The sequence below is a fragment of the Anser anser genome (genome assembly GCF_964211835.1).
Source record: "Anser anser genome assembly, chromosome: 7".
Taxonomy (NCBI): Eukaryota; Metazoa; Chordata; class Aves; order Anseriformes; family Anatidae; genus Anser; species Anser anser.
The window spans coordinates 26,001,735-26,012,868 of record NC_139727.1 but is presented as its reverse complement, the minus strand read 5'-3'; the positions used below and the strand labels follow the sequence as shown (position 1 = coordinate 26,012,868).

The following is an 11,134-nucleotide window of genomic DNA, read 5'->3' as shown; positions in this document are numbered from 1 at the left end:
TAGTCAGGATAACTGTCCCAATAGATTAACATACAGCATACTGTTTTGTTTTTAATTCAATAAACCTCCTGACAACAGATCTATACGACCTGATTATATATCAGGTTGTTAAGATCCAGATGATTGTGCTATTAGTTGGGTCCACAGCTGCTTAATCATTTCAAAGAGTAAATACTAGTGTTTGATAAATTGTGAGGAGGAGTGGGATGTAGTAGGGGTAGGACTACCCATATTAGTGTACAGTGTGGATCCAGTTGTATCTGAGATTTTTACTAATGTTATGAGGATGGAACAGGAAGCATGCTTACACAAGATTAGAACTCAAAATAATCATGATAATAGTTTAAATTTAAGCTCTTAAGTCCTGTATTTCTGAAGGAAAAATACAAAATGAAGAATAATTGCAGAACTTTGGAAGAAAAAAAAAAGAAAAAAAATGGGGAACTCAACGGATCATTAACTGATTATGAATCCATGTGTACAGCTTTCAAAAAAAGGAAGAAAAGAAAAAGGGGGGGAAAACGGGGGGGGGGGGCGAGACCTGAGATGTACTGTAATAGAGCCGTATATGACAGAAGGTAATTATTTTGCTCTATTTGGCACTAGTGGATCATCATCAGGAATAGTTTACCATTTAGACACTGTACTTAAGACATACAGGCAAAATGAAGGAGTCTAGAGGACAGTAATAAAAATACGTTTAGAAAATATAATCAGAGAGACTTGAAAGAACTTGAAAAAAAATGTCTTGAGCAGGATTTTGTGCGTGAAATGTTGCTGTGAAAAGCTTTTGCAGGTACAAACAAAGTTTTCTCCATGCTCTGTGAAGGTTATGGCAAGAGGTATTAATTGTGAAGCAATGGTGATTCTGTTTCTGGTTTTGCATTGCAGAGGTTCTTGTGGAGCACTGGAATAGGTTCTTCACCCGTAACGCACCTGTAGGATCACCTTCTCCATAGATTTGTGAGAACAGATCAGATCAGATTATCATAACTGCCCAGATACTCTTGGCTTCTGTCCCTGAGAAGGCAGGGGGATTCAGCAGTGATCTTGAGTCCCTTCTGTGTTATCCATAAAGTGGATTGGACCCAAATTCAAATACTTATTTGCAATCAGAAAATGCTATTCATTCATTTATTAATCATATGCCAGTAATTTTCAAGGTTTTATTTATGCTTTTCCACTGATACACAGTAATAGAATAGGTGTGGCCAAGATGTACATTACTTGAATTTATGTAGATGTTATAGGGCAATACCAGATTTCCATTATATGCATACACTAATGCAGTGGGGAAGTGACTTAATTCTAAAAGCAAAAGAGAGGTAAAAACCCAATGAACATCTTTTAGTGGGGAGAAGGTGGAAAGCAAGTTTTGCCAGTCGTCTTCCACTGCCAGGAAAATCGCTTCTCAACTTCTGCAACTTTTTCCCTTCCTTTGTGTAGCAGACTCCTGGATGTGAAGCCTTAGTAAAACCAGGAGATGGCACAAGAGACCCTTGCAACCTTTTCTTTGTGTACGTGCTCCGCTATGAGCAAAGGTACTGTGGAAAATGATTGGCCTTCCAGACGTCTATGTAAAAACTGCCCATTAGAAACACGCAAACATGAAACAGAAGAAGTTTTCTGTGCATATGTGTAATTTCAGCTGCTCCCTTTAATCTTATAGAAAAATACATACACACCCAATTTCATAATTTTAAATCTTAAAGTTACATTCCTTTGATTTGTAATGTACTCGTTTCTGTGAAACCTATCAAAGGAAGTACACTGCTTTGTTTGGAGGAAACACAGACACTGAATCACATATTACAGGTGTAGCGTTGAGCATCTTTTCTAACTATATTCCTGCTATCACTCAGCATATCCTAGCTTTTCTTTAATTAATTAGCTGAGAGGGAAGGTCAGGACATGTCTGTGCTCACCTGTTTTGGGGTGCAGTGAAGGCAGATGGACAGGGTCAGTTGTCCTGCTGCTACAATTCTGCATCCTGCCAAATTTGTTTTCTTTCACAGCTAATAGTAACATTTGCAGAGTACTTCATAGAAGTGACTGGAATAAAGAAAATAGTGAGAAACAGTGTATAGAGTGGAAGACAGAAGAAAGGAAGAAATAAATAGAAATATAAAATGGAGAAGATCTTGAAGTTGTGTTTAAAAAAAATCCATTTAATTTGATCAAGCTGATTTTGGAGCAGTGTAAAGATCTGGTTCATATTAGGTGAGTAAAAATTCAGTAAAATGTTTTCACTGCTCAGACCAATGCATTTCAAAGCAGCATTGTACGTCACAGACCAAGATGGGCACAGAGGGTGATATATGACCCCGGGTGGCCAGCTCTGGTGGCTCTTTCTGCTGACCTCATTGTGCTCAAATGCTAGCTCTAAAATTAAGGAAAACTAAAAAATCATTCTTTAATAGTTGAAAGTAAAATGTTACTTTCAGGAATGATAAATGCTTTAGAGGAAGTACAGCTATATTTCTTTAGGAGATATTTGTAAGAAACAAAAAGTAAAAATAATGGAATACTTATGATTTAGTGCACTATTAGATTTTAAATTTAACAGGTTGTTAAATGAATATAGAAGTTACCATAATTGGAACATTTACTCTTCAGTAAAGACTGAGGAAAAAAAAAGGCGTTGATCTAACATATCTGAAGAAAGCCTCTCAGGTAGGTTTTAAACAGATTTCAGGGTGTCTAAGTGTTACATTCTTGTGGTCTTGACCAGATAGTTAGTTCAAGTGAACTGAACAATTGCTAAAACAGTGGGATTTACGTGAATTTGTATATGCACATTATGCTTCATAGGTGCATCTTGTACTCCTAGATAATTCATATTCTTAACACAACCTAGATCCTAAAGTATATTTATGCACATAACAATTAATTCCTGTCTACCCTGGGAAATAAAGCAATTTCTAAAGCCCCTTTTTCAAGCTGTTTCCTTTAAAATATTAGTTTAAAAATTCTAATTGCTAGTCTAGACAGAATTAAACCAACTCCATACTTAGGAGTAATTTTATTTGACAAGTGTCCATAAAGATGTCTCACAATTACAGTATGACAGCAGTGACTACTGAAGAAGGATTTGCATGCCTGCAACTTGACTATTTTTCCACTATAATAGTTTGTCTAATAAGAATTAAAAAAATAAAATATAATCTGCTGCTTGTAACCCTGTCATCCCTAACAACAGTAGTATGTGTTTTAAATATAGTCCCAATTCATATCTACCTTGAATTCTTTTTTAATATGGTTAATTTTGGGTAAGAAATTGTTAAAAACAACCCATATAAGTGTGATCTTTCTGCAGAATGTGTGTGTGTTAAAACATTTCACTGACTCTGCTTAGCTGCTGGTAACAGCCTTATGTAAGGGTCCATGGGAGCTCCTGGCATTTTGAGTGCTGTGTTGATTTAGATCAGTTTCAAGCACGATCAGACATTTGATTTTCATCTAGCATTGTCACTGTTTATTCCAGGCCCTCCTGGTATTTCTGCACATATGGTCTTTTCCTTCCTCATGGAAAAATAGCTCTTATTCTGTCAGGGAGGAGAGTTTATAATAATTGATGATAAAAAGGTTGGTTAGAGGCCACTTGTAATGCTTTTAAGTCCTAAAGACTGACTTCTCAGAAATTGCAATGGTTGGATAACCACGCCAGGACAAAGACCACATAAATGGTACAGCAGATGCCAGCAGCCCTTGCTTCATTGGGCATCTCTTTGTAGGAATTCTGCTTGTCCACAGATGAACACACAGCTGAATCTCACATATCCTTAGCTGCCTTAAAAAAAAAAAAAAAAAAAAAAGTTAATTGCATCACCACCCAGCTACTCCCAAGGGCCACACGCTCACTCTACTCAAGTGCCACAGGACTCTCCATTGTTACAAGAAAGGGTCACCTGCTGTTACAAAACGACAGTCGCTTTGGTCTTCTGTACCTTCCCTGCAGCAAGGCAAACTGCTGGCAGTTTTCCCTATACCTGTGAGGAACCAAAGGAACTTGGAAGCCCTCAGTCATTTTCTCTTCAGTTCCTTCAGAGCTCCAATGGGAAAGGGATGTCTCAGACCACAATCCTGCAGGTTTCTGAGCTGGCTCACTCTAGGGCAGGGTTGGCCTTTGGACTGGAAGATATGGAGCAGTAATTAGTTCTTGAAGGCTGGGCTGCTATCCCAAAATATCTGTTATCAACTGCCTAGCAGGCATCCAGGCAGGACTAGCAGAACCTGCAGAACCTCCTCAGCCTGTGACCAATGGTGTACGAACACAGTTCTGCGGAGCTGGCTTTCATAAGTGCTGTTATCTTGATCCCAGCCAAACAACTATAAAGTCACTTTTGGCTTCTTTTACTGCAGCTTCTACTTACAAGAAGTATAGGGACTTGTGTCAAGTGACAAATCTCTACTCATTTTAATTTCCCTGAACGCTAAAATGCTCCTTTCTACATCATCAGGTTACAGATTATCCTCAGTCTTTTTATTACCTTGAGGAGGCTGCTGGTCCTTATTTTCATAGCGAAGGTGCTGACTCCCCAAAGAGAGCAACTGCGTAGTGTACAAACATCTGTATAACTTATTGTTATTATTTTTGCCAAATGGATCTTAAGAGTTCTGCTAGTGGGAGCCATGTTGGTGTGTCTGAACTCTTTGTCTCTAACTTCTTGTAGCAGCAGAGCAGAATAGGAAGGTCCTATCCCTTCCTGCTTCACTCCCTGCAAAAGCCCAGGGACTTTAGTATGAGCAGGTTTTTGTCCCATTGGCAACATCACTTGATTTTAAAGATAGTATTTCTGAATCAAAGTTTAGCAGGCGGTTTTTCAAAAAAACACCAAATGAATAATACATAGAAATAGAAAGAGGCATCTTAAGAAATGTAGATAAAATTAAGCTAGCAGCTGTTAAATATTGCAGCAGTCATTACATCCAGAAGTCATCTGCCATCTAGCCAGGATACTTATACATTCTATGTATAATGGAAATGACATTTGATTTAACCTTGCCACAGCATGATCAGTTTGTGTCTCAGCAAGCCCAGCATTTGACACCATCTTTTGGCTGTGACATTTGCCTCAATAAAATGCAATTAATGAACCAGCAGTGTGTAAAGATGTAATTTGTAGTTCAGATGGTGAAAATGTCTTAAAATCTGTAAAGAAACTGGGTAACAGATGTATCAGTGGATGCTAAAACCTGAGATCTATTTTTTAGAACATCGTCATATGTCGTGTATTCTTCTTTCCCATCTAACAGCTTGCTGGTGCATTCATTCATTGATAGAATATAAATGTGGTAAAAATAAAGCCATACAGGTAGGCTATTTTATACTTATACATTTTTATATTCGTATATAAACATAAATATGTTTGTATTATATATGTAGTATATAAGTATGATGCTTATATTTATACTTATGTATATATAATATTATGTAAGGACTAGGGATGGAAATATCCTGGGCACAAGGGATATATTTATCTCCTTGGGATGGGATTTTGTCCCATCTGTGATGCAGAAACTTGTTAAGGTAGTCAGATTTAAAATAAGAAAGCTTGTAGAAAAACAGCAATTTCTTTTTCTAACATCCTGAAGAAAGGCATTTTGCCTTTGGTTGCAAGGAAGGCTTGGCAGGTTTCTCTGGGCAGGCAATGGCACTATTATTCCCAGATGTGACTGGAGAGGCTGCTTCCAGGTCACATGTTAAATGCAGCTAACTCAAGGGACTTGTCACTTGATTAACAGAGCAGATTCCTGTGTGATTTCTCTCCATCTATGTCCTTCCTGCCTGGTCAGATCTATGAAATATGTTGGCATCAGAATTGGACAATAAGAAAAATCCCAGCCATTTTGATTTTAAAATATTTCCTCAAGTTTATGGTGGGGGAGAGTCTTCACGTTTATCTACTAGAAAGGATAGTTAAGAACCTGTACTTTGAATACTGGGGAGAGGCAGGGGAAGTTGTATAAAATAGTGGAAAGTTAAAATCAATCTTGTACAGTTTGGTCAAGTAAATTTCTAATTTTTCTAATGTTAATGAGAAAATACTTGGGAAGAATCATTGGATTTTGTAGTCAGATATCTATCAAAGTCTTTCATGCAATTGGGAAAAGAAAAAAACGAAACAAAACAAAAAACTTCCTGCAGGGCCTTGTCCATGCTAGAGACATTTGTGGTTTTTTTTTTTTAGGTATGTAACAGATGTACAGGAGGTGTTAATGCTTGAACTTTTGTTAGACCTTCTAACACCAGTTCCCTTAGTTTCCTCCAGGAAGCTTGTTTAGTGGGCTCAGACTAACACTGTAGTGTAAGCTGTAATGTTCTTCCCTATCTACGTAGGCCAGAAACAGGGGCTCCAGAGGGACTGTGGTCATGTCTGGTTGTGGTAGCACCCACAGGTTCTAGACTGGTTATTAGCCACTTTTAAATAAAGGTGACTGTTAGCATTTTTGTTGGTCAGAGAGAGAGTTAAATTCTTGAACAGTGGCATCACTGGTGGAATAGAGGAGGGCTCAGACTATTCCATGAGAACAAATAAGCAAGAGGAGAGACAGAGCTTAGAAGTGGCTCTCAAGTCAAACTTGAAAATTGTTCAAGGAAGCAATTTGCTAGTAAGCAGAAAATGGTAGGATTTTGTGATGTCTGATTATACCAACTATATTTTGAGTGAACAGGAGGTTGAAATGTAGGTTTTAGGAAACAAAACCTACATCCATTTTTAGATGGAGGGGGGTTGAGTAAAATTTTTGTTGTATTAATACAAAGAAAAATATCAGACATGCAGTCACGACTTATGGAAGTGGACTGATGTCGGGCAGGGGTGCAATAGGAGTTATCAATGGCGCAGTTGTGCTGACTTAAGTTGTACATGCACTCAGTTCTTGCGCAGGAGGGGATGATGGAAAGGGAAGGCAATTTGCTGTCAGTAAAGCACCACAACCCTTTTGTCAGTATACCACAGAGGCATTCCTGCAGCAGCCAAGTATTCCTGATGTACACAAAATCCAAAGATGGATGGGAATACTTTTGAGAGGTGTACATAAGGTGATAAGGGGAAAGACATGGAGAGTAAGATAGCAGAGAAACCTGTGTGACCTGCACAGCTACAGAGATCTGGGAGGGAAGGTATTGATGTGAATTCTGTAACCTCAGCAGGAAGTTAATAGATAGTAATTGTCTTTTCCTGACTCTTTAGTCCAGCAAACATACTTTTGGTACAACCCAACGGCCTTGACGTTTGCTTTGATTTGCTGTGATTTTTTCTGGTTCACAACTTTCTCCTCCAGCCCCGTCTCTCCCTGTGCCTGGTGCTTGTAAGAGAGAAGGCCCAGGAGAAAGCAGCGCCTGCCTCAAGCTGACCCTGGAGCGCAGTGCTCAGTCCGGAGAGGAGCAAGCTCAGGGGATCCCTTCAGCCCGTGGATCTGCTGCTTGAAAAGGAATGAAAAGAGGAAGGGGGTCGGGAGCAGCGGCACCCCCTCTGCCCCCAGCGGCCGGGGGGGCCGGTCCCTGCGCGCTCCCCCGGGGGTGCATTCCCCAGCGCCGTTTGAGGCCGCTCAGCGCCATAAATGCCATTTGCATCGGGATAGGATGTAACAAGAGCTGTAAATCACTGACGGCGGAGGGAGCTCCTCTGGGGGCAGACACGGCGGAGCCGAGCCTCCTCGAGCCGCGGCAACGTGTGAACGGTATCTTTTGTCGGGGGGCAGGACCGATGGCAATTAGATGATACTTATCTGGCTCTTTGATGTGTATTTACACAAACAACGTTTTCCTGGGGGGCTTGCGGTATAAAGCAGTCGTGCTCCCCGGCACCCTCCTTCCCGGCAGCCCCGAAACAAGGCAGGATGACCAAGGCCCCGTTCTCCGTGGAGTGGCTGTCCCAGAGCAGCCAGGCCCCCAAGAGCCCCACACAGGGCACCCCACGCCGAGCACCCTCCTCGGCCGCGGTCCGCCAGCCCTCCTCGGGCTCCGGCCCCGGCCTGAGCGAGGGGAGCAAGGAGAAAAGCTCCGGGAAAGGCGGCAGGAGCAGGGAGCGTTTGGCAGCACCCCCGGCTGCAGGTAACCGCTGCCGTCGGGGCTTCCGCGCTGGGTGGGGAGGAACGGAGGCGGGCAGACCCCCCCCCCCCCGGGCCCTGGGCCTGGCTGACCCCTTTCTCCCTCTCCCCCGTCCCCAGGAGCAGGCGAGCGGCCGCGGGCAGCGGGGCGGCCCCAGCCGGAGGGGGGACCCGAGAGCCCCGAGGAGGCGGCGGGCAGGGGGGGCCGGCGGCTGCGGACGGCGTTCAGCGCCGAGCAGATCGGCACCCTGGAGAGCTCCTTCCAGCGGCACCGCTACCTGGGCGCCGCCGAGCGCCGCAAGCTGGCGGGCAGGATGCGGCTCTCCGAGGTGCAGGTGAGCGCGGCGGGGACGATGCTGCGGGCTGCGGGCAGCGGCTCTCGGGGTGGGTGGGTGCCGCCGAGACCTCACCTCTCCTTCTCGCCCCTTCCCCTTGCCCTCAGATCAAGACCTGGTTTCAGAACCGCCGGATGAAGCTCAAGAGGCAGCTGCAGGAGCTAAGGCCGGAGGCTTTCTGCGGCGCCCCCCTGCCCTACGGACCCCAGAGCGGCGTGGTGTCCTTGCCGCTCACCTGCGCGGCCCCGCCGCCAGCTCTGCCCCGGCAAGAGGCTGCCCCCGGGGGCTTCGCCTTGGCAGCGCTGCCGGCACCCACCCTGGACCTCAGCAGCGCCTGCAGAGCGCAGCCCGTCTGCTTTTGGGCAGCGCCCTGCTTTGTAGGGTGTAGGGATCCCAGAGCTTTCTTGCTGGGGGTCTGACCCGCTGGTACAGACTGTGACTAAGGAGGATTTGCACTAACGATAGCTCTCTGGGCTGCCACTGCCTGTAACTGCCTGCTGGACTTACAATGCAGCTCTGAGCCAGGTATAGAGACACGCTGGACAATCCGGATCATCGACCTCAGACCCACCAAATACAAACATAGTGGGCAAATACCAGTATAAATGTAATCTCTTCACAAACATAAACACTTTACAGCTTTCTTCTGAATCCATCACATGGATTGCAGAACTATTTATCCTGCCCTAAAAGAGAGTTTCTCCCCATTAAAGGAAGCACAGACTCCTTATTCTCTAGATCTGTTTCAGCCCTGGTAGGGAATCAGAATAATCTTGCATGGGCTGAAGCTTACAATTAACTGAGGATAAATGCAAAAAGTGTGAATTTATCCCGTCCCCTAAAGCAGGTATCCAGTCTCTCTGCTGCTTACCATGTGACACTTCCTGTGATGGGGCTGTGATTTTAACCAGATATGTGGATGCATCTGGAACTAGCTACTAGTAGTTAATACTGGGTCTGCTATGAAATTGTGTTGGAGTCCTTTAAATAACATATAGAATATGATTTTAAGATGAAAAAAGTTACTTTTAAATAAATATGAAAATATTTTGTCACTCTTACATGGGTGGCCTCAGTAGATTAAGAGCCTCTTGCCTAAATATATCTTGGAAAGGATCTGGCCTTGCAACTTCTTGTCTGTTGTAGAGTCCCAGAAAAAGAGTATTTCAGCATCACATGTGCTCCTAATGGGGTTTGGGATGGTTATCAAAAGAAATGCAATATTCCAAACCTATTTTTTCCTTAAGTGGCAGTGAAGTTTGTTACCCTGGTGCTATGCACTTTTTATTTGAATAATGCTCTAGAAAACATGATCAAAATGGCCGGATTTCAGGCTGAAGAAAGGGCTCTGTTGAATGATCTTTGGCTGATGTAAGTTGTCATAAATCTTTCAAAGTCGATTGTGAACTAACATGAAAAGAGCAATAAAAATTTCCATCACTTTAGAGTTGATCTCTGGGGTTATTAGAAGATTTCCGGGGCACTTGTAATCGGGGCTCATATAATGAATAGTCTGAAGGTTCTGTCAGTCATCCTTAAACACACTTATTTTCTTTTTTATACAGGGCCCACTCAGTCACTTGAGTACACTTGCCTGGTAAAAGGCAGCATTATGTGCCTCTGAAGGCTGTTGCCTTTGATTTTCCTGAATAGCTCCCACATTTGGAAGACTCCTTAATTATTATGTAATCCATGCTGCAATTGTCTACTCTTTTGAGATTACTAATTGTTTACAATTGCACTATTAAAGTGGCTCTAATGCAAGATTTTCAGAAAACTGAAAAGTTTTCAGAAACTAGTAAGGTTCAAGTGCCATAAATCTTCCTGAGACTTTTTCAGCAAGATGTTGGAGTTAGGGATTAAGGAAATTATTACTAAACAGTTATACTAATTCAAAGAAGAAGAAAAAAAAAACATCCGAAATTCTACCTCTGTCTCTCATGTCATTAGGTAATTGGGGTGCCTCCAAAAAGCTGTGCCCTGGTGAATATTTTCTCTGCTCTAAAGCGGTGACATTTTAAGGAGAGCAAAACAATAAATACACAAGTTACCTGGAAAAAAATACCTAAGACTTTTAAAGTGGGCAGTGGTATAGCGGTTAAGAGGAATGCTCCTATAATCTTGTACAGCAGAGGAGGACCCGACCCCTCCTCCAGGTGCCCACTCCGTTCAACGCAGTTTTAACAGCTCTGCGAGGCCAGGCCGGGGGGGGGGGAGGGGGGAGGGCACAACAAGCCGAGGGGCCGCCGGGCCCTGGACCGAAATGGGGGGAGGAGACGGGGGGACACAACCACAGCTGTGCCTGGGGGAAGCGAGCGGGAGATGAAAGGTCTCGGGGCGAGCAATGCCGAGCAGCTGGGCCGGGCTGGGAGATGGGACGGGACGGGACGGGACCGGACGGGGTCACAGACCCAGCTCTGCACCTGGCCGCAGCCAAGCACGGCTCTGGGGGTCACTTTCCCCCCCGTGCAAAAGCGGGCTCCTCGCTAGGGGCTCGGACTGGTCAGCGGGGCTGGCTTGCGTGTGTGAGCTGCTCAGCCACTGGCGAGGGAGACGCCGGGCTCTCTTTGAAAAGGTGCTAATGATCACTTAACGTAATGACTCCTTCGCCATATGTACACTTAGCAAGCACGCGAAATGTCTTCTCACTGTTTTGGCAGCCCCAGCTTACAAATATTGACCCGTTCCCCGACAGCTGCTCGAGTGAACGCGAGAGGTGATGCTCGCTTATGTCCCTACTAAAG

General features: G+C 43.8%; 1 protein-coding gene across 2 annotated transcripts; it reads left to right on the top strand.

Moving 5' to 3' along the window:
- Positions 1–510: 510 nt before the first annotated feature.
- On the top strand, positions 511–10,545 carry LOC310902763 (uncharacterized protein). Of its 2 annotated transcripts, none has more exons than XM_083844787.1 (3): positions 511–7,686; positions 8,176–8,390; positions 8,498–10,545. In XM_083844787.1, the coding sequence occupies exons 1-3, from the start codon at positions 7,440–7,442 to the stop codon at positions 8,807–8,809; spliced, it is 774 nt and encodes a 257-aa protein (XP_083700913.1). In that variant the 5' UTR covers positions 511–7,439; the 3' UTR covers positions 8,810–10,545. The 2 variants fall into 2 exon arrangements, with proteins under 2 accessions (XP_083700913.1, XP_083700914.1); XM_083844788.1 differs by having other exon boundaries at positions 7,544–8,059; positions 8,498–10,543.
- Positions 10,546–11,134: the final 589 nt, after the last annotated feature.